Here is a 27014-nt window from a genome sequence, read left to right as displayed (position 1 = left end):
CATACTGCTTGTTAAGGACACACTCGGTGTCAGAAGTGAGAAAGTAACAAGAGGAGTGCAACGTTCCCTTCAATCAATGAAGAAAGTCCTAGGTACAGCTAGGCTGACCAGATGCAAATGAGGACAGTGCTCTTACATCTTTAGCAGCTGTGCAGAAGGAGGAATTTCACCAGGTGCAGCTTGTCATTGTTGCAACTATTAAAGCAGAGGTGGGAAGCCTGTAGTCTTCCAGATGTCCTTGGACTCTAGCCCCCATCAGTCCCAGCTAGCATAGCCAATGCTCAGGGAAGATGGGAGCTACAATGCAACATCTGAAATCACCAGCACCCTATTCCTATATTAAAGGTACAGGAGCCCTGTTTGTGTGTTTGTTTTTTGGCCACCCTACATCCAGCATGAGGTGCCATGATTCTCCTTCACAGGAGAACTCTCCTTCACAGAAACTAGGGGGCACATTCCTACACTTTTCAAGACTTGAAAATGCTGCTTGTCCTGAGACACAACCAGTCCTTTTGGTCTCTGGTTCTCCCCTTCCTATTTGTTCACACTTTTAACACCAAGCTCACAGCAGCATTTATGAGAGCGTCCCGCTTTTCCTCACAACTACCCTGCGAGTTAGGTGCCTGGCCCAACGTCATGGAGCGAGTTTCATAACTGAGCACTAAAATTTTGTCCGTGTTCCCGGAGAAGCTACTCAGACACTAAACCCAACCACAGCTCCTTCACAGTAAATGTGAAGGTATAGCAACAAACAACTAGAGGCAGGATCACAATCCCATCAAAGCAAGTATGCCTTCTTCGCTTTGACCTAAAAAACAAAACCCCACCCTAACATAACTATTCAGTTCTCCCCCGTGAAACCAAGAAACAAGACACACAACTTGGTTGGTGGCACTCATTCATCTGCAGCCCAGGGGTAAGCACATAAAAACAGAGCATGTGGAATATATTACGGGTTCCTGGGAACACAAAAGCTCATGAAAAATGAAAGAATTTAGCACTGAAATCCATCAATCTCCATCAACACAAGGATGTTGCGCTAGAACCTCCAAACAATAATTCAGTCATTCATGTTTTATTTGCTCGATAACTCCTTTCAGGAGACAGGAATTTTCTTCCCTCTATTTGTAAACATTGGGATTGACTACTGCAATGTGCTCTTTGGGACTGCTCATAAACGGCTTTCAACACACAGCAACCTACCCTGTCAAGTGTGGAACAGTACTTATATGTTGATATCGTTCCACATTTTTTATGTAAGTATCAATAAAAATAGACCTATATAAAAAGGTGTGGAACAGTATCATCATATAAAACCTGAGTAAAACTGCATCCTTTGCCTTTTAGCTTTTCAGTGTGATGGCACTGACTTTTAACACTATTTATAAACTACCGTATCTACAATTTGTAGATGAAGTGGGATCATCTCCCTGCCCCCCCCCCATTAAAGAATTATGCAATGGCTTTGATGTTTCATATCTCAGGAAACACTTTTCCTATTAAGCGCCAATCTGGCTATTAAGATCAAACACAAAAATCCTGTCAAAAACCAGCCATCTCAAGATCAATTATACCAGAAAGTGGAACAAGGTTTTCTCCATAATGGTTTTGGAGTTGTGGAATTCCCTTTCAACAGAAACATACCTGAGCCTCCCTGTGGCAGCTTTTGGAAAAGACCACAATATTTTCTCTTTTAAGTGGGTATTGCATGGTAAGTGAATTTTATTATTTTCTTTTTATGATGTGTTTTGAAGATTTTATTTTCAGAAATAAATTTTGCTGTTTATTAACCTGAGCCCATCTTAAACAAATAAATAACCAATGGGTAAATGCAAAATTTATCTGGCTTTAATATTTTAAATATTTGAATGGTTTATGCCTAACCTATCCCTGAGGTCTTGGCGGTGAAGCTGATCCTTCACACTTCTTAGGTGTGGCTTTTTTGGCTCCATAAACAATTCCCTGCTGTTGTGATTGCAATCATTTTAACAGGTTTCAGTTCAGGGTAAACTCTCACTAATGTCAACTGAGGTAGCATGAAACTTTTGAGCACTTCTGCAAGCAAGCTGTAAAATTGTCAGTCAGTGGCAGTTGCAGGCCAGCTTAATGGTAAAGAACAAAAGGATAGGCTAGGCAGCTAAAGAAAAGGATAAAACTCCTCTAGAATAACCTCTCTGGCCATTGGTATTTTGTAAATATTACAGCAGAAATGTGAGGTTGTTTGTTGTCACAAAATGGGATGCATGGCATACATAGCATGAAGAAAACACAATTAACCAACTATAAAAGTGAATCCCTTAATAGCCAGAAGAGTAGAGGCTTATGACGTAGACTTTCACTACGTTAATTAAATAGGAACATGGGAAGCTGGCTTATACCAGGTCACGCTATTTGTCCATCTAGTTGAGGACTGCCTGGTCCAACTAGCAGTGGCTTTCTGGGGTCTTGGGCAGAAAATATTTTTCATCACCTGGTACCTGGTTCTTTTTGTTGGAGATTCTAGGGACTGAGCCTAGGACCTCCTGTACACAAAACATGTACCCTTCCTTTGAGCTCTATAGTCCCTTCCCCTCAATACAGTGGTACCTTGGGTTAAGAACTTAATTCGTTTTGGAGGTCCATTTTTAACCTGAAACTGTTCTTAACCTGAGGTACCACTTTAGCTAATGGGGCCTCCCGCTGCCGCTGTGCCCCCACCACACGATTTCTGCTCTTATCCTGAAGCAAAGTTCTTAACCTGAGGTCCTATTTCTGGGTTTGCGGAGTCTGTAACCTGAAGCGTCTGTAACCCGAGGTACCACTGTATACTTACAACAACAGATTTTCTCTGGAAATTTATGTTGTTGATACAGACCACCTGGTGGGTTGTGCTGGGGAAAGGAAGAAAAAAATCAAAATAAAGATCTTGATGTGTATAAGCTTGCAGAGAACTAGAAAATAAGTTATCAGACCATCTGTCTGCCTGCACTCATGTGTCACAGAACAGATTTTAGACACAGGCCATCCTGGGCACTTCATCATAAAGAATTATTGCACCCTCCATAAGTGGCCAAGTATCAAGCTGGTATCAAGTAAACAACGCCTATATTGTATGTGTGAGTATGCACCACATTTAACACTGCAACAAATAGAGAAGATTCCTTCTATATATACTGAGAAAATATTATCTACATTAATAGAAAACAATTTATAACATCAGTTGTGGGATCAGAAATATCAGCAAATTTTCTAATATTCCATTATATACTCAAGCAGCTAGACATGTACAACTGAAGCTTCTCTCCTGGGTGGGATTCTAGTTAAAACACATCCACCCCAGCAATTCCAACCCAAAGAGGCCAACTACAATCATGCAATAGTTTTAGCACCCTTTTTCCTCTATAGTTCTCAGCTTGTTTGGCACTTCACATCACAATTAGCCATCACCAGAAACAAATGTAGTTAATTTCCAGTATTTTCTGTATCAAAAGTACAGTATTCTGAAGTCAATGCAATAGCATAACATGAGAAGTTAAGCTGAGATAAAAAAATATATTCTCAAACCAATAGAAATAATTGACAGTGGCTGAGGCGACCCAGACCGATGGAAGACGTATTTCATTGTTGTTGTTGTTGTTGTTGTTGTTACATAAAAATATTTCAGTTCAACTTGCTTGTGGATCATGCATGGTACTTGCATGTTCCAAGCAAATTTTGATGCCTAAGGAACTAAGGTCACAAGTCTAATTCTATGTACCTGAAAGTAGGCCTCACTGAATTCAACAAGACTTACCGTACTTTCAAGTTGAAATAGTTAGGAGTGCACTGTACATATTTACATGTAACAGGAAAAAACAAAAAATGCAGTTTCCCACATTTTAATGGAACTGATTTATATTACCAAACTAGTTGTTAAAATGTAACTTCAATTTCTCTCCAGTTTCCTGATCACAATGTAGTTTTTTTAAACAATCTGCAGCTTTCTGGATTCCAAAGGCCTATTGCTTCAGTTTACAAACATCAACCTATGGTCATAAGAAAAGAAACAGTAGCAGATACTTATAATTTATAAGGTCTTGGGCTCTCAAACCCCTTGTCTCCTTTCTTCCTGTTCATCATAAATAGTAGTACTGAACCTTGATGAAAATCAAATACACATCACAAGCCTCATTAGCAGTCTTTTCAAAGGTAACTTTAATTCTTCCTTTCTTGGCTGATTTCTTCCCATTAAAGATCTTTCACCAGAAAATTTTAGAATAGTCCAAAGAAATGTCCAAAGAGGCAACATTGCCCATAAAGCATTTTCGGAGTGTGAATACTTCAGATTTCGGGAGACCTAACCTACTAATACTGACCTCTTAAATTAGGGAGAATTATATATGTATCAAACTTAGTATCTGTTGTGCAACTTACTGACATTTAGTAAGGTAAGGGGATGCTTCCTAGAAAGAGAACTTCTCCTACCCCAGGTTAAAAGATGACAACTTCTGAATCCTCTAAAGACCTACCAAAGCAAAGTAGATACATCTCTCTTTTTTGTGTAGGCATTTAGCTATTTACAACTTTTTTTAAAAAAGAGAGATCTCTTGTCTTGTAGTCTATTCACTAAAGAAGCGACAGCAGTTGTCAGTGATTCCTGGCTAACTTGATAGACGCACTTTTAGAACAAAAACTGGTTACTGACTAGGTTTCTATCTGGGAGAAGGAATCCCGGGGTAATGCAGTATGCAACCTTCCCGATTTGCGGGGGCAGCATCTGGACCTAGGAGCAGCCGAGGCTGCTGCCGAGCTGCCCCCAAACTATCCTATGGGTATGTAGTTACCCTTCCTCGAGCCAGGGCTGGGTACAGCCTTTCTCTACCAAGGCGATGCCAACAAGGGGACTCCTGATCTGCGAGGTCGCATCTGGTTTAAGCAGGTGCGTTGGCAGCTGTAAGGACTTCTGGTCAAGTATAGAGGGATCTAGCCAGCATGGAGCCGGCTTCCTTTTGGAGCGTGTCTAGGAAGGGGGCGCTTTTCCTGTGGGTCTCCCAGGATGATTCCCGTTTCACGGCAGGGATGTGTTGCTAGAAATGGGGTGGGCATGAGGGCTACTGAAGCTCCAGCTAGGAATTTGGTACGAGGAAGGAGAGCTTGTTCTGAGGCGAGGAGCTGCCGCAACTTCAACTCCCGAGGGGCTATTCATCAGCGGGCGCGGCTGCCTCGTTGAGGGGACCGTCGCTAGTCCTCATGAAAAGCGAGGGAGGCGGTAGGTGTCCTGTGAGGAACAACGACGTCCGAGGGAGGCAGCGGCTGCAGCTCGGGGGCCTCCTTTTAGAAGGGTCCCGCCGGGGCCTGAGAGCGAAGTCTGGGCGGTCAGCGGCTCCCAGGAAGCGAGGCGTCTCTCTCCACGGCCCGCGGCTCCCCTTAGGCCCGCTTCCAAGTACACAATCAGCGGCTCGCTTCTGGCGAGGCGGCCGCCATTTTGCTCGCAACCTTCGACCTCACGTTAAAGTGGGCGGGAAGGTCGTCGACGCAGTAGGTTTGTTAAACCCCACCTCTCCCCTCGCGCTCCCGTTTCAGATTCGTCAGCGCGCCAATCAACAGGCCGCGACTCACGCGTACGCGCGAAGGCGAAGAATGCTCATGCGGAGCGAAACGAAGCCGCCTATTGGTGGACCCCGTTACCACGGCGACCTGGATTTGCTTTGGGGAAGCGGCTCGCGCCCGTTGGGAAGCTTGAAGGTGGTTTGAGGGAAGAGTTTCGCGCTCGCGCGCAGGCGCAGTGATTCCTCCCTCAGGCTGTCCTAAGCAAGGGCGGAGGAGCCAGTTGGGAAATAATTCTCATTTTCAGAGCTTTTTTTAGTGGCTCTCCCTTAAGTTAGAAGGAGCATGCCTAGGTTTTGTAACTTTTCGGCATGGGCTTCTTCGTTTTGCAGAAAACACCAACCTCAGGCTGCGTCCCCTTTGGAAACAAAATTAATATTTTTGTTTGCATTTATAAACAAAATAAAATATAGCAGCATGCCTAGCGCCTCCCAGAGAAGCATTTTATGATCTGATTTGCAGATGTGCTTCTGAGCAGATTGTGCCTCTTTCCTTTTCATAGAGGAAATCTTCCCATTGACCCTTCATAATGATAAACCTTCCATGCAAACGCCAAGAGTCCCGCTGGATCAGACTGTTGCTGTTGGCATTGTCTGGTGATACAATGGAGATGAAGTCAAACCACTGCACTACCAGCACCAAAGTGACCTTCCCGGGGTGCAAGCCTGGGCAGTCTGTCTGGAGGTCCTAGGCTGCCCAGACGACAAAACCCCCCTCTCGGCCTCACTGATGTGGTCCAAAGGAAAGCAGAGCAAGACATTTGACATCTGCACCATCTAAGGGGCTCCACTCTGGATTTGTGTAGGGTTACTCCTGAGCCTTTTCTGTCGGAAGTGCTGGAGGGTGTCACCGCACAGCCCCCAAACTGAGACAAACCTCTCCTTGTGGAGTGCAGCCCTGGACGTTCATAACCCTTCAGTCCCAGTGCGCAGCAGTGACACATACCCGAAAATATGTGCACTCTCAAGCAGCAGAGTAAGGCTGGAAGCTGAGGCGATAAGGTGTGACATCTAAGTTATATTTATTAAGCAATATATTTAGGACAAAGCAATCATGGTGTCCTCTCACAACTTCTCCAAGAGAGAGAGAGTAAATAGTACAGAAGTACAATCCAACGGAAGAGATAGGACTGGCTTCCGTTCCCACACTTTCCAAGCATGGAATGTAAACACAGACATGTAACAATCCCACATCCAGCAACAGGAGAATGAAAATGCTGACACCCTCCCCCTTTTCATGGTAACCATTGCTGCATTAACACAGCTGTACACAATCTAACCCAGTGGTTTAGGATCAGCGTCTTCCTTCTCCTAGATGGCCTACCTTCCCTGGTTGATGAGCCCCATCTGCCCCTCATTTCCCTCTGCAGCACATGCAGAAACCGCCTGCTTGAACGTTGGACCCCACTATTGGTCTCTTCCGCTCATTTTGCTGGAGCCTGCCTGCTTCGCATACGGGGTCAAACGAAAGGCCCATCAAATTCAGCATCCTGTTTCCCACAGAGGCTGATCATTCCCATAAGGGAATGAAGGAAATAGCCCGCTCCCATCATTGCTCCCTGGAACAGTAACAAGTTGCACCTGAACCTGTAATTGTCATACAGCTATCATCATTACACATGTATTGAAGCATTGGTAAAGTCACCCATGTAAACATATTAACACCCTGTCATGTTCAAATGCACTTACCACGCGAGTCAACATTACCTGTAGCATGCTGCCACAGTGCAAAGTGTGTTTAAAATGTGACAGGGCATGAGTGACATGCTGCAACACAGGAGAATTTTAGCTGTGACTCACATCCAATGTCTTTCATCCACAGCAAGGAGTCTACAAATAGGGCAAGACCTGTTTAGATATGGGTTGCAGTACCATGGGCAAGAAATATATAAACACCCCACATGTACGCATATCTCAATTTCCTTCTTTCAGTAGGTTTTGTTACTGGCCCCTCTACATATTACAATATGATACTACTATATGCTTTACTATACATCAGTCCAAGAGATTTTTACCTCAGATTCCAACACAGCTTTATGAATAAGGTTTTAATATTAACTAGAGACAGTTGCAGAATGTTTAAAGAAAGTATTTGTACACTGCATTTTTAGCTTTTCAAAACAGTTCAGTTTTATCTATAAAATAATTCCAATGCATTTCAACATTGTTACATGATTAACAGAAAATCCCTAGGATTTTAACCATTGCTGCAAAATCCCAACAACCCCATTCCAAATTTGAGCCACCAATCTGTATGTTCTCTTCAGTCAGTAATCAGTATTACTTCTTATGAAACGGGTCTTCTAGAATTATAAACTTTAAGTCCATTCTGCACTGAAGAACGAGCATATTTTGTCAGCAACGTACCAATCGTTTGCTTCTCTGAACATAAGTCCCTGAAAAAGAGAATACAAGCACTATTCATGCAACTTCAAAGACCACACAGAAGGACCATTTGCTTCAGTTACTTTTAAAACACTCCAAAACAAATTATTGATTTATCCCTAGTATTACAGTACATCATATCAAATGCCACACACTCTGGATTGAAGAACAGCAGTGGAAACAAAGAACAAAGTACCGTATTTTTTGCTCTATAAGACTCACTTTTTCTCTCCTAAAAAGTAAGGGGAAATGTTGTGCGTCTTATGGAGCGAATGCAGGCTGCGCAGCTATCCCAGAAGCCACAACAGCAAGAGGGATTGCTGCTTTCACTGCGCAGCGATCCCTCTTGCTGTTCTGGCTTCTGAGATTCAGAATATTTTTTTTCTTGTTTTCCTCCTCCAAAAACTAGGTGCGTCTTGTGGTCTGGTGCGTCTTATAGAGCGAAAAATACAGTAACAGGAAAAGGTGCAGAAGGAAATGAGAAATTTGGGTTGTGAACAGCTTTGAAAGCAATGAGACTTAAGTTTATGCTGCAAAAAGTGAAGCCATTCCATTAAAAGATATGAAGATGTTCATGGTGAATTGTGCCCTGTGAAACAAAAAATGAGGTATGTTTGTGATTCTGTAACATTCAGTATTTTTATTACTTACTGTATATATGGAGCTATATCAGCTTCTGTCCATTTCTCCCTAATAGCAAATAAACTGTTAAATCTTTCCTGGTTATCTTCTGGTAAGTCTTCAACATTTAGGAAGGAAATGGTTTCTGGTCTGGAGGATTTGTCCACAAGCGCCAACCCCTTGAAATAAGAAGATATAGAAAACAGAATCATTGCATTTTGTCCTGCTCTTACTTTGAAGAGCTCAGGGTTGGTGAACCCAGCCCTCACCTTTCCTCATCCTCACAAAAACCATAAAAGGTGGGTTTTGAACTCTGGCCTGATCCACTCAAACACAGTGAGTCTCCTCCTGCAGAGCAGTTCCATTTTCTCCTGCCTTGAGAGCACCAGTTCTACACCTGACACACACCGTTTCCATGGATGTAAATTGCTGGCTTTATTTTACCTTTAACTGGTCCTGTCTAGTCGTCATTCCTTCAGGGACGCTCTGCTGCCATACTTCTTGGAATTCTGCAAGACTGAATTTGACTGCGTTTTGTAAGAGCATCTGTGCTGTTGCTCTGCATATCTTCTCTTCATTCATTTCAAAGTAAGTCTCGCCTAGGAATGAGTATTAAGAACACAAGAAATTATGGGTGGTAGTCAACTAATTTTTACTCACAGCAGACCCACTTAAATAAATGAACATGATTAAATTAGGTTCATTAATTTCAGTGGGTCCACTCTCAGTAAAACATAATTAAATACCATCCTTTATCTGAGTTCTTAAATAAAAACCCAGTCACTTTAAAATTATGCAGTTTGGGCAAATTTGGATATATCGTAAGTGTGCCCTCACAATGTATATTCACCAGGGAGTATGCTGTCAGTTTTAGAATAAAATAACTCTACAAGTTAGGGACCCAACCACTGCCACTCTCCTTCTCCCTCATCCTATGCCCTTTTCTCCTTCACTGAGGCTTGGCTGCAAGCAAAGCATGTGGCACAAACCTGGATTTAAACTGGATGATACAATGACCTACGTAGTGTGCATGAGAAGGTTTAAACTTCTAGGCAATAATTTTAGATTTGCATAACAGCAACTGTGTTTCACAGCATAGGTATAAACAAACAGGTTGTCTCTATTACAGCTAATTTGGCACCAGTGCTTCCGCTACTCACATTTGACCAGATACACTGTCTTCACTTTTGTCAATCCCTGCCTACAACTATTTAATCAGATGCTTTAACATTATTACTTTAAAAAAACATGCACTCATGGAACTAACTTACCTTCATCAATGTATCTCTTTCCATAACTCACAAGAATGTGTTCTATCATTTCCCTGGAACAAATGTTTTGTCTACTTTTAGTATATGAACAAAAATTATATTACCATATGTTACAGAATTTGGCCATCTCAGTTGATCCTCATCAGGATCAGGTTTGGGGGGAAAAAAAACAACACCTGTACTTAAATTTGTAAATAGCAACTGGGTTTTCCCCATTCTCCTACTGTTTTCCAGAAACTGTGCCTGTATTCCATTCGTTATGGTGCCAATGGGAACTCTTTTTGTTTGTTTGGGGATCATAGCTGCATAATTGGGGATAGGGTTAAGCAAATCCCATGTGTTGATGTTCCACTCATAGCTGTCAACCTTCCCTTTTTTTGCAGGAAATTCCCTTATTCCAGCGCCGTTTCCCGCTGCTATCCCGGATTGTTAGATATCCCTTAGACTGTCCCCGGGACAGGTGAGGCTGCTGATCCCTTATTTTCAAATCTGAAAGTTGACAGCTATGGTTCTACTGAACATCCCCTCTAGCACCTGCTGATATTTTATGTATCTGAAGTGGTCCAGAGGATGGAGCTGTTATAACCAACCTTGGCATAGGGGGTTGGACTCGATGGCCCTTGTGGTCTCTTCCAACTCTATGATTCTATGATTCTATAAACAAGAGCACCTTCTGAATGAAAAATTAAGGTGAGGGTGGGCCCTTCTCTTCTGGACTAAAATGCTGGACTAAAATTCTGGACCTTACATTTTTACGCAAGGGCTAACAAAAGAACTTACTTGGGCTCTAAAGGTCCGAGTTCTTGAAGACATATGCTTAAAGGGACCTTGCTGAATGGCCAGGACTCTGTATATATCAATTGCGTCACATGATTCAACAATTTCATCTCATAATCAAAGTCTAGAATCCGCCAACAACCTGCCAAGCAGAGAAGCAAGGTCATAATCAAAAACCAGCAGAAATGGTAAAACTTATTCTATGGAAAGTAGACTATGATCTTCCACATCTTTTTAAAGAAGAGGCACTTGTCACATGCTAGCCAAGTACCCATTGTTATGATACCGGGGACAATTCATACACAGCAGATTTGTTTCGCATAGTTGTCAAAAAAAAGGTTCTCTTCTATGCGCGCGCGCACACACACACACACACACAATGTGCTCCTCTACATGCACACCCAAATGGTGTTCAAGATTACAGCCTGTTACTTTGTCTCATAGAACTCAATGGGAGCCCCTGAAAATGGAACCCAATCTTATCTGCACAGCCTCTGTCCTGAAAAATGGAGTGCCACACAAACAGAGCACAAAAATTGGCTTTTAATAAAAACTGAGGAAAGTAGGCTAGAATAGGAACATGAAAATGCTGTGCTACTTTTCTGGAAAAAAGAGCTTCCTACAGTCACCATAGCCACCGTGGTCAGTCAAAAGAAGATACGCCCATAATTATCCATCAAAATCCTTGCAAGTAATTTTAATACACTCCTTTTCTTGTTACAATACAGTAGAATCATGTAAATCAACCTTTAAAGCTCAGAAACCTTTAGATAAGAAGAAATTCTAAGAGACAGGGAGAAAACAATGCAAATAGACCCCCCCCACACATTAAAAATATGAGCTCCATATTATCTCCAAATACCTTCAATTTGGCATGCTTTTAGAATCTTCAGTTGATCCATTATTTCTTCCTCACTTGCTTGGACTTGATCTAGTAACTCTTCTGTTGTGTACTGTAAAAGACACACAAAATTATTAAGCCAATATTTATTCTCATACTAGACTTTATGACTATCTGTCTGTAAGGGTTATATCCAATGAATTTATACTGTTAGCATGCAATGGGACTTCTTCTCCTCTCCTGTGACCACCCCCTTCTCTTTTGTTAGGTTGGGCGTACTCCAGAACATATTGGGAGGGATGTGGGGGAGGTGGAAGTTCTCGCACTAATGGGATAACTACATTTCCTTGGATAAAAGCCTCCATAATGCTACATCCCACAGTGGGAAGGGGATGTAGGAAAGAGAGATAATGTTTATTACTCTCAAACTGGACAAGCGTACACTGAACCAATCCCAAGTCCTTGAGGCAAGCAAGTCCTATCTCAGCACATGCCTCACTTATCATAATGACAGATACTTAAGTAACAATGTCAAAAAGAGGAAACAAAACAAAAAAAACCCCCATCAACTTATTTTTAAGATTTGTGAAGTAATTCAAACTCTTTAAAATATATTTTTTCTGACAACCTTAATTGTTTTGAATTATGTGTTAAATAGTAGAAGATTCCCATCTTCTTGAACACCATATCCACTAATCTGTTGGTTACAGAGAAGCCAAAAGGAATGAACCTTCTAGTACTCTTGGAGCTAGCTTTATGTTTTGAAACATAAGCCTTTGAGAACTAGCATTGGGTAACAGAGAAGGTGAAGCAGAGGATTCAAAGTTCATCTCTGCTGTGAGCTTGTTAGGTGACCTTAGCCAAGTCTCTCTCTCTCCCTTCCTACTCAGCTCACTTCCACCAACAGGGAGAGAATAATACACACTTTTACCTTACAGGATTGGTGTAAGGTAGGGCAGTGTTTAATATCACTTGATATTCACCAGTTACACTCATTACCTTGCAATCAATTAATAGCTTCATTTCTATTCTTTCACAAGAGCAATCTAAACTATGCATTTTTAAAAAGCTGATGCCAAAGAAGCTTTTCCACCAACTCCTCTCCTGTTTTTACCTTTGATTTAGTCGAACTTCTCTCGTTTTCACTGTCTGGTCCTTCATAAGGATTTTCCATCAGAAGTTTCTTGAGTTTCTTTAACTTAGGTCGGCATCTTCTTAGTTCCCAGTAATTATTGGAGAAGCCTGCAATCTATAGCAATAGCCTTAATTGGAATTTGCCATGACTAATATTTAAATCTGTCAGTCGCAGACAGAGATCCCCTGATCAGCATCAGACCTTGTAATGAAAATATCAGGATGCCCCTCTGTTTGGCATATTAGATGCTCCTTCGGAGGGCACCTTTTCAGTTTCCAACGGAAGGTAGCCATTGAGGTGGTGAGAAGAAGAATGAATGCAAAAAGGAGAAACGTGTTCCCAAAAGCGGGAGCAATCTTAAAACTTCAAAATGTTGTAGAACAGCTGAAGCTGCTTGCACAAACATTGCTGCCTAGCTGGTACTGTAGGGAAGACCCTTTTGCAGAACACATTTCTCCTTTTTGCATTATTTATGGTTCCGTGCCTCCTTCCTGTTCTTTTTGCATTTGAGTGGTGGCCAATGAAAAACAAACAGGACTTGCCCTATGAACGTGCAGGGCCACAATAACTCCTGTATCTGCTTCATGGTCTTCTTGCCACCAGAATGGCAACTTTCAAATAGGAAAAGAATTCATACTAGTGTTCTGCCACATACACTTTTTCTTTAAGAGAAGTAAGACGCTTGTAAATCATGCAGCTAAAAATGGGGAAAAAATAATGCTATGGATGGCACCTGATTTGAAACTGGGTCATCCAACCACCAAAACCAGCCCTGTGTTCTAATTCCTGTTCAACCATTAACTTTTTTAGGTTATCTTGGATCAATCCTTCTTATTCCGCTAACCCAAATCATAGAATTGCACTAAGCATAAGACAGGACCACCCCTTATAAACCACTTTGAATGCCATGGAAGGAAGGAAGGATATAAATGTGATAGATTATTTTTAAAAGAGTATATAAACAGGAGTGGGTTAGAACCTACATTTTCAAAGATAGTTAGCCATTTGCAGTTGGCATCAGAAAAGTCTCTCTCACTCACTCACACACAAAATACCTGAGTGTAAAGTATATTAGAAGCTGTCTTGTTTATGCCAAGCTGCTCTGGGGTTTCACAGCCAGGTATGAAAAGCAATGTATTAGAGGTATCTGCTATTTTCATGTCATAGGTTTTATCTTTGCTGCATAACACAGCATGTTCATCGCGGTCTCCACGGATCACCAGGCTGCAAAACAAAACAAAACAATTAAATACAGAGTCACTGCAGCAATGGTTTGTTTGGGTTTTTAAAGCAGCATTTACTTCTGAATAGCAAGCAAACTTTTAAAATAATGAAAGGATGCTAGGTTTCAATTGTGACTAATGTTACTATATATTGTGATAGGAATTTTATGGTTTTAGATATATGGCAACGTTCATAACCACACGTACATAGATCAGCACAGGAAAGCCAACCTGGAACCATTTTGATTCCTAAACTGAGCAAATGTTTCTCTGCATGGTAAAAATGGAAAAGCCTCCCCATTGTCTCTTCCTTCACAAATCCTGTCTTAATCTGTGTTTGAATAAGGGTGTGAGCCTTATCATTACAAAAGACTGCCAAGGCTCCCCAAGAAATCCAGTCAAGTAACCTGCCAGACAGGAAATAAACAAAGCAACAGGAGAAAACAACATGCAAATGTTCTGTTTTAGACCGCCTTATCTGAGGGGTGGTCTTAGGTTACACCCCTTCTGTGATGAATGCATAATGTTTCTGGGGGTGGTCTTGATCTAGAGGATGGGAATTTCAAAAGTCTTTATAAGCCCTTGCATAGCATTTTTGGGGGTCCTCTTCCTCTCCTGCTTGTGAGGGGAGTACCCTGTTGCAACAGATCAATAAAGATCAAGCTTACTAGCTGCTTTGCTTCTCAATATTCTCTGGTTGGCCTCTGTTATTTTCTCCTACCAATAGGGAACCTATGTAAGGACTCTATATGGGCTCTTGGATACCCCATAAGGGAAAAGGGCATATTTTTATTTACAACAATATCAGGATATTATGTATAAAAACAGCAAATTTGACTTGCTCAGTGTTAAAAACAAACAAGCAAAAAACCCAGCCAAACTAACTTTATTCTCCCCATTTGATTCACAACATTTGGGCCCTACTTCAACACATGCTTCACTGTGTTGTTGTTATTTTTAACAACCCAGAAGTGCAGACAATAAGGCAGGCCACAACAGTCTTTGCTATTTCAGTACTTTGTTGTGCATACAGACTGTACAAATATGTCCTGCAAGTCTAAGGCTGCACCACTCTGCAATCCACTAAGGTGTAACGAGAAGTATAAATGCTTACAATCCTGCATACAGGATGCATCCAACTGAAGTCACTAACCACCAGGACTTATTGAAGAGCAATCTGATAAAACACGAATGCATTGCAACCCACAATTTCTAAATGTTGATCATCCTGCCTTGACATAAAGGCGAGTAAGGCAGTTCTCTGTTTTCATCTGTAGTTCAGCCTTGAATCCCACCAAGGTGAAAAGGCTGGGTAAAATTAATGCATAATAATAATAAAATAAGTTTAATAACACTTTAAAATATATATTTTTTTAAAAAACTGGCTGTCAGTTAAAGCGGGGCACACTTTCAAAGCAGTCTTTTCAAGCGGTAAATGTTTATTGCTCCAAAATCTGAAAAGCCAGTCATCCTGATTTTGAGGGGCTCCTAGTAAGGAAGGGGTGTCTCTGAATTTGTATATAAAAACCGTGATGCGCGCTCCACGTGGGAGCTCCCTAGGAAATGCTATTAACCCTCCACGCCGTCTGGGGTCGCTGTAGACTAGAGCCAAGCGCAACCACAGAGCCGAGTCCTAGAAAGTACCGTTTTTACCCGCTCTTCCCCCCCCCCACCGGAAGCGTGCGCATGCGTACCTCCGCCCCGCTTCCAACTCGGCGCAAAGCTCCGGCTCCAGCTGCAAGAGGCGGCACTCCCCGGCGTCCGCCGCCTCGGCGCTGAAGCTGAGGCACTGCGCCGCGGGGAGCAGCTCCGCCGGGTCCAACTTGGCGACGTGCAGGGTGGCGTCTACTTCCTCGCGGCTCCTCATCCTCGGGGCGGGGGGGGTTGCGGTGCGTAACGGAAATAACGGCCTCCTCCGACGTCTCCTAGCAACGGCGCGCGGAAAAGCGGCCTGCTCCAAAAGCGCGCCAAAAAACCGCTCGGAGTGGGCGGGGCCTGGCGCTCGACGTGTCTGATTGGTAGGTGGGAGGGGGCTTAAAGCGGCAAGGCTGTGATTGGGCGCGAAGCTAATATTTGCTGGCGCTCTTGCGGGTGTACTGAGCGCGCGGCTTTTACTTAAGGGTTGATTCTGTGGTTCTTGTGCATGTTCGGTGAAATAGAAGGTGGGAGGGAGGGAAGATTTTTATTTTTTTTATCCCTGTAAATTTTTAAGAAGCTAAAGCTTCTGTGTTCTCTGTTTTAAAAAATTACTCCTAATCCAGGATTATTTCACTAGTGTTTAGTTGAGATTCCTGCATTGCAGGACTACATAACCCCTATGGTATCCTCTAACTGTACAATTCTATGATTCTGTGTTGGATTATTTGCAATTAACTTTCCTATTTCTACAGTATTCAAAACGCAATGCTCTTCGCAGTTTACAGTATCTTTAACTATTTGCACCATACAAGGGGGGGAAAAGCATGGAAGGATTTTTGGTTTATTTAAAAAGCAAAAGTTAAGGTTTTTCCATCTAGACCTATGCATATTTATGCAAATGTTAATCCAGTGAATTCAGTGGAGTTTACATATAAACCAGATTGCCAGCTGACCATGAACAGGGCTTGGCGACTTAGCAGCTGCCAATGCAGTATCTTTAGGATTGGAATGGCATGATCCTGTCTGGCTGCAACCAATAACCGTGTTGCAGCTTCCAGACCATTTCCCAGGGAAGACCCATGTAGAGCGCATTGCAGTATATATTACCTCTAAATGGGTCCACACCAGACTTCCTCTCCTTTTGAGTTTGGAAGCAGATTAAAGGCTGTATAAAGAACCATGTTTTTCTCTTCATGCGGCTTCCCCCTGTGGTGAACCACAGAGGTGCAGATTGGATCGTCTTCCTGGGCAGTGCGGAACAGTATTCCCAGGCTCTAGACCAGCCTCACCAAACTCAAGCTAGCCCCTGGATCCTCTTAAATGGCTTTGTGTTTCAGCTGGAACTTTGGAGCACCTTTGGTCTTTTCAGCTTTGTTTCTGACACAACTCCTGGCTCCTCTCTTGACAGGTGCTCACAGCTCTTGCGCCGAAGTTTGTGGGTGCCCACAACAAAGGGCTTCAACTTTGCCCATTGACTTTGTGGGGCCTCAGCCCCACAAATATATTATAGTGGGTGCCAAAGTACCCATGGCCTCCAGTGCTCACAGCTTAGCCTTGTGGGGTGGTCACACAGATGTGAAAGCAACAAAGAAAGCCTTGGGATGGGCAGAAGTGTCTTGCTGTTCCTTTGTTGCTGCCCACTTGCAAATTGCTGTGCCCTTCCTAGCCTCACTGTTGAGGCAAATAGCAACTGCCTCACCATTGGTGACCAACTAGGCAACCCTTTGTCCATCATTGAAGATCTTCTATTTCTCAAGGGGACACCATTATAGTGCAGGGATAACCTTTGGCCTTCCAGTTGCTGTTGAACCCTCACTTTTTACTTCTCCCAGCCAGTATTACTAATGGGAAGGAATAGAGTGGTCTGAGAACATCTGTAAGACCACACATTCCCCACCCCTATTGAAAGGCACTCAGTCTCATTCTATGTCCAAATAAAGCCACATGGGGGCAGACTGTCACAGCACATACAAAGTGAAACCTGTTGCATTGACAAACATGATACACAACTAGAAATATACTCCAGAAAGCCCAGCAGATACTGACTGTTCATTTCCTGCTTGCTTTCACTGCTGGAGAAAGTTTGTGGCATGTACCTCCTCCTAAAAACCTTACTGACTCTAGCAGCTGGATTCACTCTTGCAAATGGAGCACATTATTTGGGAATGGGATCACACACTGGCTTGTGGTCTTCAGCATGTGATTGTCTCACTGTCTTAATTCATCTTTTTGCAGAACAGTAACTGTGAGCATTGACTTACCTATTGCAGAAGGATGTGTGGGAAGGATAAGTGATGGCAAATACTTGTGCTGTCTGTGCATGTTTCAAGTGCTTCTATTGCTTGAGTTTGCAGGATCACATTTGGTACACAGCTCCTTGCATGTACTTGTAGCATACTGTGATGCAGGTGGTGTAGAATACTTTGAAGGGTAAGTATGACTTAACGTGTAGCATGTTTGTGGACTGCTGTAAAATGTACATATAGATATTTGGTTTGGATTTGGTTAGCAGCCACCAAAATGAAAGAACCAACGTTAATAATAATTTTCAGACTTTTAAAAGGCTTGGTGATGCTATAAAAAACAGAGGATTTTTGCCTCCTCTTTTGGTTTCTCGTGAGCCTCTGATCATATCAGTCAAGGCTGTTTGTGGCAAAAATGGAAGATGACTAGCACAGATAACCGTCATAAATTGAGGCAATTATAATGGGGCCGATTGACTTCTAGAGAAAGGAGGTGCTGAAAATTGCCCACAAACATATTGTGGGTTTGTCAATTGCCTAGTGTAGCTTGGCCTAAAAAGCTAGTTGCGTTTGTTCTTTTAACCACAGGATGTCTCTTGTTTAGGTGTGACGAGTTTGTGAATTGTGTGTGACGTTAAACATGTTTTGGAAATAGAGCGGAGTGGACACAACCAGTGTGGTGGTCCTTGGTATTAGTAAGTATTGATGTGTATAGAATTAAAATTCTAAATTTTTAGAGCAGCACAGAACGGTTAGATAAGATATCTTCTTAAATAGCAATATAAACCACAAGCTATCCTCTTCAGTAGCAATATAAACTACAACAACTAACGTATGGGGACATAATATCTACGGAGCAGATCCAAAATGCAGCAGAGACAACCAGCCCCACCCATCCAATATACAAGTGTGTATTTGTAGATAGCAACTGAAGTGAGAAGGCTGCTGCTATCTCCCCAACTTAAGCTCACATTAGAAGGTAACTAAATATAAGGCTTATTTGCACATAATTGCATACTGAGGGTATGATGGAAGGTTCACAGCATTAGCACTCCCAACAGATCCTGCAACCCTCATTAGATTTCTAGTGGGACCACCAAAGCCATAGATTTGTATCTTGCACAGAGTAAGTCACACTTTTGTCTCATGCAGGCCTAGTTCAAGACTGCCAATCTCTCTTGTTGTCAGGGACTGGCTGGGCGAAAATTCTATTTCTGTTTTCCTAAACGTACGTCATAAAATGGCCTAGTTTGCACATAATGCTAAGCCATGGTTTGTTAAATTACTTCTCTGAAGCCATTATTTGTTGTTGGTTTATAATCCTTGGTTTGTTTTAGCTCTTGTGGCTTGGAGTTAAGTGCTATCCAAGCACCTTTTTTTGATTTGTTTAGCCATTCCTCAGATCCTTACTGAGCTACAAAGGAACAAGGCAAGAGCAGCTGGAAAACAAAACAAAAAATGGAGATAAAGCTGTGGTTTATTTGATCATCTGAGGGACAACTTGTGATTAACTTATGGTCTTTTAAAGAAACCATGGCTGGACATTAAGTGTGAATCAGGCTAGTGAAGTGACATTGTAACAACCAAATTAGGTAGTTGCAAAGTTGTGATTATCTCCCTCGCCCCCAAATTGCTTTTCCTAGGAGATAATCTCACATACATAAGGTTTGTTGTTTTGTAATAGGCAGAATAAAATAAAAGCTAAACATAATTGAAACTGGGGGGAAATCAAGTTCTAGTTGCACCTGATCAAAATGAAAACTAAACATTACATTTGATAGACTTCAAGTAAAAACAAAACTAGAGAACTGACATGATTTCATTAGATAAATGGAAGCAAAACAAATAAACACATGGCAGAGAGTCTTATTTCTTTTGCTGAGCTGTCGTGCAATTACTTGCAACTGGTAAGTTTTTGAAGCGTTGGCACCAGCTTAATACATTTTGCTGCCTGTTGAGAAGGGTGATTTCTCCCACCCCAATCCAAAAACTGATTGAGTGGCAGTTGAATCTTGCTTCCATGCTATTGATGGACCACCATCTTCCACAGCACTTGGAGGTAGTCAGCTTGCTTAGGTAATGTAATGTAGTCCACAGGGCCAGGGCAGGGAAGAGACCACTTGCCTCCACATTACCCTTCATCTGCTCCCTGGGACAGTCACTCTACTTTGACTGACGGTAGAGTTACTCAGGGATGTTACATTGGGCCAGGAAATAAGGCAGAAATAAGCAATGGGTTCTGGCTGCAGAATAGTGAAGCCACGGAAGGAAGGAAGGGAGTAAACTGTGAACATTTTGAGCAGCAACAAAAAGAAAAGGACATATGACAATACTCAGGGGGGAAATCAAATTATTTCTCATTAGTACAGGAAGTTTGAAACCGGTTGGTGGATTCCCAAAATACAACCCTTCTGGAACTCAGTTTGTCAAGAAATAGTTAAATTGTTAACCGTGTGGTCACTTCCCCACCTCAGTTTGTCTGAAGCTGGAGATGTCCCCACACATTGCAGAGAGATGGTGTCTCATTCAACGTTTGCTGCCAGTGGAATTATTACCAAACACTGGAAAGATTTAAATGGGGCTACCCTCTTAACCTGGTACAACAAACCGTGGGAGATAGCCTTATTGGGAAAAACTCACTTGCACTTTAAGAGTAGCAAGAGGGCAAAAAAAATTATTTGTAATATGTTATGATGTTATTAATTATGTAAAGGATGACTTGCACAATTTTAACCTGTGACCAGCATTCAGATCCATGGTTGCTCTAAGATGACAATCTTCCCTCCCCCTTTCCAATATGCTCTCTATATACATCAATGCATAAATCCAAGACAAATCTTTCTGTTTTCTGTTTATAGTTAAGAAACGTGTAAATAAACTCCTAATCGGTACCCTTCCTACCCCTGCATCCTGAATTTTTCTTTCGTTTATTGCATATTTCTGTATTAATTATTTCTTGAACTAAGTGCCTTCCACATTGTATGGTTATTCTGAATCTTTTTATTCCTTAAAATCAATAAAATTACTTTTTAGAGACCCAGCAACATCTGGGAATAGTCTACCTTAATTGGTGTTACTCCAGCCATGCTAGCTGTAAGGCACCACTGAACTCATTAAACATCAGAACAGCCATGGTGGGTTTAAAATGGATGACCGCAATTTAAAAGTCCAGCTGCGTGCAAGGTGCTTGGGAGTTCGAACCTTGTACCGAAGAGAATTGACAGCCAATGTGTGACTTTGGCACCTGTGTTGACGCTACTTGATAAGAAAAGTGTGTCTGGTAAGATGCCAAGGAGACCATCATCAGGCAGCAGTGCTGTTGGCAAAACCATAACAAACTTGGATTGTTTTGGGGGGAAATGTAGATATCTAATGTGTCTCCAGCAGGAACCTCACACCCAAGGTCAAAGGTAGCCCTCTTAGAAAGTTTCTGGACTGATCGTTGTGAATCAATAAACCATTTTGTTACAATCGTCTCTTTTCCACTAGGGTGTGTGTAAATTCAAACCCAGGTTAACTATTGGCACATGAGCTTAGTGCGAGAAAATCAGGATAAATGTGAAATACACAGGTTGTCTGCAGGAGCTCCCCAAATGCTTTTGTTATCCTTGTACTTTCTGTATTTCATTTCCCTCTGGTTGCACTGTTTACAGTTCTACCCCCAACCCCAGGTGTACACTTGTAACTCAGGATAACATTTTATGCATCTGATGAAAGGCAGTCTACTCCATGAAAGCTTGTGCCATCATAGAATCATAGAGTTGGAAGAGACCACAAGGGCCATCGAGTCCAACCCCCTGCCAAGCAGGAAACCCCATCAGAGCACTCCTGACATATGGTTGTCAAGCCTCTGCTTAAAGACCTCCAAAGAAGGAGACTCCACCACACTCCTTGGCAGCAAATTCCACTGTCGAACAGCTCTTACTGTCAGGAAGTTCTTCCTAATGTTTAGGTGGAATCTTCTTTCTTGTAGTTTGGATCCATTGCTCCGTGTCCGCTTCTCTGGAGCAGCAGAAAACAACCTTTCTCCCTCCTCTATGTGACATCCTTTTATATATTTGAACATGGCTATCATATCACCCCTTAACCTCCTCTTTTCCAGGCTAAACATGCCCAGCTCCCTTAGCCGTTCCTCATAAGGCATCGTTTCCAGGCCTTTGACCATTTTGGTAATAAATGTGCTGGGGTTCATAGAATCGTAGAGTTGGAAGGGACCCAAGGGTCATCTATTCCAACCCCCTGCAATGCAGGAATCTCAGCTAAAGCATCCATGACAGATGGCCAGCCAACCTCTGCTTAAAAACCTCCAAGGAAGGAGAGTCCATCACTTCCCAAGGTAGACCATTCCACTGGCAAATGGCTCTTACTGTCAGAAAGGTGGTATTCAGTTATTCCCCCCCCCTTAAATAAGACACATCGAAATTAATGCACCTAAATCAGTCCTAATCATTTCACTAGGTCTACTCTGAGTAGGACTACTGTGGGACACAACCCCTAGTATTTAAGGTGCTGCAAGGTCTTTGTTGTTTGGTTCTATTCGGTGTGGTTATTTTCTCACAACGGTGCGCAGTGTGGCACTAGCGTACCAGGATGAGCAGAAATGCATGCTGGCACTCAGAAGTCTACCTCAGCCAATGGACCTGTGTAATGCAGAGAGAATTAAAAGAAGCAGAGATAAAGGCAAGACTATGGCGCTGTGGGTTAAACCACAGAGCCTAGGACTTGCCGATCAGAAGGTTGGCGGTTCAAATCCCCGCGAAGGGGTGAGCTCCCATTGCTTGGTCCCTGCTCCTGCCAACCTAACAGTTCGAAAGCACGTGAAAGTGCAAGTAGATAAATAGGTACCACTCCCGGGGGGAAGGTAAATGGCTTTTCCGTGCACTGCTCTGGTTCGCCAGAAGCGGCTTAGTCATGCTGGCCACATGACCTGGAAGCTGTTCGCAGGCTCCCTCAGCCAATAAAGCGAGATGAGCGCCGCAACCCCAGAGTCATCCGCGACTGGACCTAATGGTCAGGGGTCCCCTTACCTTTTATGCAGTGAAGCAGACCATGTAATCACAGGACACCTCTGGTACACATCTGGAATTAGAGGGCAGGAGTGTTCAAAGCAGAGGTCAGTTCAAAAGTTTATATACTGTATATCAGGCATGTCCAAGGGACTGATCTACTCCCAGTATATATAAAAAAACTGGTAGTGATTTACCCATTGTCATTGGAGGGAGGAGGAGCATGCGTGGGGTGGATGAGTGGAAGGGGCGGGTTGCCAAGAAGAGTTTGGATTTGATATCCCGCTTTATCACTACCCTAAGGAGTCTCAAAGCAGCTAACAATCTCCTTTCCATTCCTCGCCCACAACAAACACTCTGTGAAGTGAGTGGGGCTGAGAAATGTGACTAGCCCAAGGTCACCCAGCAGCTGCATGTGGAGGAGCGGGGAAGCGAACCCGGTTCACCTAATTACGAGTCCACCGCTCTTAACCATTACACCACACTGACTCTGCCAAGGGTTGCTGAGCTTTTTGGGAGGAGGATTGAACAGAGTTGTTGAACTATTTTTTGGATGATCCTGCGATCTACCAGGGATCTACCGGTAGATCGTGATCTACTGGTTGGACATGCCTGCTGTATATATTACTGATGTACACACCCCAATCTCTAAGCAGTGCAAAATTCCAGATGTTTGCCCAGCCCTCTGTTTCCTTGGAATGAGGGGTATATATATTTCATGATATATGGTTTATCTGCATATATAAACAACCCGAGCTTATGAAGGAGGCGCTCACAGCATGAAGGTCTTGCTTTACCAAATAGGCAAAGTAGGCATTGGCCTATGGGGCCCCACAACAACTGACCAAAGTAATATTGATTTGATCTTGAAAGAAAATTATAAAAATGTATTAGGAGATAATTTGTGAACCCCCCCCCCCCAAGATTTTGACTGCCCTCTTCAGGGTTTACTCTGGCAGTGTTCCTCTTCCCAGACCCTCCAAGTGTCCCTATTTTCCAAGGACAGTCCCAGATTTACAGAAGCCATCCCAGTTTCTGATTTGATCCTGGAATGTCCTGCTTTTCCATCAGATGTCCCTATTTTCATTGGAGAAATTTTGGAGGGTATGTGACGCCTAGCCAAAGAGATAAACAACTATACATCTGAAGGCAGCCCTTCAGGGGGTCTTTTTTAATGTTTAATGTTTTTATATATGTTAGAAGCTGCCCAGAGTGGCTGGGGCAACCCAGTCAGATGGGCAGGGTACAAATAATAAAATTATTGTGGAATAACACCTCCCTATTTTCATCAGAGAAATGTCCTCCCCCTTTTGCTCCACAACAGCCCTGCGAGGTAGAGGCAGATAATGATCTCCCATTCTGCACCACCGCACTTGGCTGGCTGGCTGGCGGAGCCCCGATTGCCTTTCTGTTACTTATTCTTAGGAAGAAGAAACGCAGCGCAGCTTCTTAATCGACCGCGATCCCCCTTTGACCCATTTTTTCTTTCCTCCTCCTTCCCCCCCCCCAAGCTGTTGTAGAAGGAAGAAGAACAGGAAGAACTCAGTTAAGTCGAGGGGGGGAAGGGGAGGGGGGGACCCAAGCAGCTGGAGTTGCTTCCCCTGTTCGGCAGAAAGGCAGGCGCGCAGAAAGAAGCGCCGCCTCTCCATTTCGCTAGCTCGCTCTGCAATCTTGTGAAAGGTCGCTGGTGGTAAATGAAGAGGGGAGCCCTCCCTCCCTCTCTCCACCTCCCCTTTCAAGCCTTCCCAGCCCCCCCGCCCTTGCCCTGAACTGGATCATCCTGCGCCACAGCTGACATTGAGCGCACGCTTTGCGCAAGCAGCGCCTGTCCCCAGCCAGTGCCGGACGGAGGGGGTCGCTGGTGCCTCGGCTGGATCGCCTCTGCTGCAACCACGTGTCTCCCTCGCCAGCTGCCTGTCACACACCACAACAAGAAAGCCAGCGGGGGGATCTTTTTTGATCGCCTGCAGAAGGAACGCACGACTTTCCCCCAGCCCAGGTGAGTGGAAAGCCCGGGGTGGGGGGGGGTGGTAGTTTCTGTTTGAGCTTGGAGAGCCTGCGGTGGCTTTTCCTCCCGTGACTGATGATGCAAGAATGCAATTCTCGGGAGACAGAGAATCTGCTGTTATATTTCTCCCTGCGGCAGGATTGGGGGGGGGGGGGGGAGAAAGGCTGCGTTCCCTTCGACCCGTCCGCAGCTAACATTCCCAAACTGCTGCATGCAAAATTATTGCAACGTGAAATGAAGGGGGGAGAAGGGGGTGGGGGGAATCTGCCCAAGAGCGCTTGAATGCAAGGCTTGCAGGACGGATCGGAGCGAGGCAGCTCCTCGGTTCCTGCAAAGAAGAGAGAAGCGCGCGAGGAGAAAAGGGAAACTTGTGAAAGCCAGGAATAAAACGCGTTTGCGCGTTGCCAGTTGCGAAAGAGCTCAAGGGCGGGAGGTGAAACAGAGATGCAGCGAGCCAACGGGCGACAGAAGTTTTAATTGAAGCGGGGCAGAAATGGTCTCTGAAGAGCGCAAAGCTCAGAGTGGAAGATGCCACCGTGAGGGACGGGGTTAGGCACAGAATTGAGCTGCTGGAGGGGGACTCAGGGTAATGTTGAAGGTTCTCAGAGTTGAAAGGGACCCCGAGGGACATTTAGCCCAACCCCCTGCAATGCAGGTATATCAAGGTGGCCCATGTGGGGATCAAACTCACGGCCTTGAAGTTATCAGCACCACGCCCTAGCCAACTGAGCAAACTGGTGTTTGGGAGGTTAGATTGCAAAGCGGCAGCTTTGAGCACTGGAGAGGCTGAGGAAGGAATCCAAATCTGCTCCCTGTTAACCTTCTGGCTCTTGTGTGCACCTGGCCAGGTTAGTGGCGAGATGGAAGAAAGCAGCTTGGGCACCATGCAGCAGAGAGCGACTGAGCTGGAGCACATGGCCGAGGTCCTGCTAACCGGGGAGCAGTTACGGTAGGAGACCTGGACTTTTCCCTTTGCACAAATGTCGTGAAAGTGAACTGGGGAGTGGGAGATCTTTTTGCTGATGGGGACAGGTGGGAGGAACCACTACTTGGGGGGCCTAGAGCCATGGGCAATGTGAGGGGGCTGCAGCGGGTTTCAGGGAGAGTTGCATGTGCCACTGCCCTGTACTCCCTAACCTCAGATGCACTGGACAGGGCTGGCCCAAGACATTTCGGCCCCCAAGGTGCCCTCCCCTTCCCATCAGGGAAGACAGGGTGGATGACAGTGGTTACATACGCTTCAGGTTACATACGCTTCAGGTTACAGACTTCACTAACCCAGAAATATTACCTCGGGTTAAGAACTTTGCTTCAGAAATTGTGCTCCAGCGGTGCGGCAGTAGCAGGAGGCCCCATTAGCTAAAGTGGTGCTTCAGGTTAAGAACACTTTCAGGTTAAGAACGGACCTCTGGAATGAATTAAGTACTTAACCTGAGGTACCACTGTACATCAGGAACAGGGGGTGAGGAAAGATTGACATCAGGATATGCTGGCCCTGGGGGACCCTGCCACCTGAGGCGGTCACCTCCCTTGGCCTCATGGGTGGGCCGGCCCTGAGGCGGCATTGAAATTGGAAAACAGAAGAAGAAGAAGAAGATAAACCTGCACCTTTGAGAATACAGTAGTACCTCGGGTTAAGTACTTAATTCGTTCCGGAGGTCCATTCTTAACCTGAAACTGTTCTTAACCTGAAGCAGCACTTTATCTAATGGGGCCTCCTGCTGCTGCCGCGCTGCCGGAGCACGATTTCTGTTCTCATTCTGAAGCAATGTTCTTAACCCGAGGTACTATTTCTTTTTCTTTTTTTAAAGTAATGTTTATTAAGAGTTTAAAAATTACAAAAAGAAGAAAAAGAGTTAAACAAAGCAAAACGATACAATACAATACATAAAAAACAAAAAACACTGCTTATCTTAACAAAACAAAAACAAGAACAAAAACAGAAACAATTAAAAACACATCCAATATTTCCATATCTTGTCTTTCATTTACTTGTTTCGACGACCTCCTCACACCTCCCTTTTTTGTATTCTAGTTCAGTTAGCTATTTCAGCAAATCCTTCCCATCTTTCTCAGTTTTTGTCCCATAATTTATCTTAACACAATCTAACCTTATTTTTTCCCCTTTAGCCCATTAACAGTCTATTTTTACTTAATTATTTATAACATTTCTGCTAAAGCCATATAACTTCATTCCAGCATCCTTCTAACATTCATTAATTTTACAGTGTTTCTGTAAATAGTCTTTAAATTTTTTCCAATCTTCTTCCACCGACTCTTCTCCCTGGTCTCGGATTCTGCC

At 43.6% G+C, this 27014-nt stretch overlaps 3 protein-coding genes and 1 long non-coding RNA gene across 7 annotated transcripts in view; 2 read left to right on the top strand and 2 right to left on the bottom strand.

Moving 5' to 3' along the window:
* The window catches only part of TAF2 (TATA-box binding protein associated factor 2), a 58957-nt gene extending 53484 nt beyond the window's left edge, over positions 1 to 5473 (bottom strand). Inside the window, exons 1-2 of the mRNA XM_081012500.1 lie at positions 4043 to 5473; positions 2813 to 2867 (exon numbers count right to left, since the gene is read on the bottom strand). Of these exons, the coding sequence (XP_080868626.1) occupies positions 2813 to 2867; positions 4043 to 4098 (111 nt within the window). The 5' untranslated portion in view covers positions 4099 to 5473. The remainder of the gene's footprint in view (positions 1 to 2812; positions 2868 to 4042) is intronic.
* Positions 5474 to 7668: 2195 nt separating this feature from the next.
* DSCC1 (DNA replication and sister chromatid cohesion 1) lies at positions 7669 to 15818 on the bottom strand. 2 transcript variants are annotated; one of them, XM_081012732.1, is made up of 9 exons: positions 15512 to 15818; positions 13650 to 13818; positions 12574 to 12708; positions 11481 to 11571; positions 10622 to 10760; positions 9842 to 9894; positions 9015 to 9169; positions 8601 to 8749; positions 7669 to 7960 (listed from the first exon to the last, which is right to left on the bottom strand). In XM_081012732.1, exons 1-9 carry the CDS (start codon positions 15682 to 15684, stop codon positions 7852 to 7854), a joined length of 1173 nt encoding a protein of 390 aa, XP_080868858.1. In that variant the 5' UTR covers positions 15685 to 15818; the 3' UTR covers positions 7669 to 7851. The 2 variants fall into 2 exon arrangements, with proteins under 2 accessions (XP_080868858.1, XP_080868859.1); XM_081012733.1 differs by lacking the exon at positions 15512 to 15818 and adding an exon at positions 14932 to 15040.
* LOC308480941 lies at positions 15715 to 21169 on the top strand. The gene is made up of 2 exons (XR_013988329.1): positions 15715 to 15835; positions 17691 to 21169. It is a non-coding gene; the product is annotated as an uncharacterized lncRNA (long non-coding RNA).
* Positions 21170 to 24321: 3152 nt separating this feature from the next.
* Positions 24322 to 27014, top strand: part of DEPTOR (DEP domain containing MTOR interacting protein) — a 64132-nt gene continuing 61439 nt past the window's right edge. The window contains exons 1-2 of one of the 3 annotated variants that reach the window (XM_081012725.1): positions 24322 to 24703; positions 25566 to 25661. In XM_081012725.1, coding sequence (XP_080868851.1) covers positions 25573 to 25661 — 89 coding nt within the window. In that variant the 5' untranslated portion in view covers positions 24322 to 24703; positions 25566 to 25572. Of the gene's footprint in view, positions 24705 to 25539; positions 25662 to 27014 lie in introns of all 3 variants that reach the window. The other 2 variants (XM_081012724.1, XM_081012723.1) reach the window with 2 other exon arrangements.

This window comes from Podarcis pityusensis (genome assembly GCF_964106645.2).
Source record: "Podarcis pityusensis genome assembly, chromosome: 7".
Taxonomy (NCBI): domain Eukaryota; kingdom Metazoa; phylum Chordata; class Lepidosauria; order Squamata; family Lacertidae; genus Podarcis; species Podarcis pityusensis.
Note: the sequence above shows the minus strand (reverse complement) of the source record. Positions and strands in the feature narration are given on the sequence as shown.

Bases quoted from the DNA above. Each gene is read 5' to 3' on its own strand.
- DSCC1 (XM_081012732.1), bottom strand. From the start codon at position 15,684: ATGAGGAGCCGCGAGGAAGTAGACGCCACCCTGCACGTCGCCAAGTTG. The intron at 12,709-13,649 runs GTATTTTGTGTG...CTATTGCTATAG, and splicing joins CTAATATACTTTACACTCAG to ATTGCAGGCTTCTCCAATAA. The intron at 8,750-9,014 runs GTAAAATAAAGC...TCTTATTTCAAG, and splicing joins CTAGACAGGACCAGTTAAAG to GGGTTGGCGCTTGTGGACAA.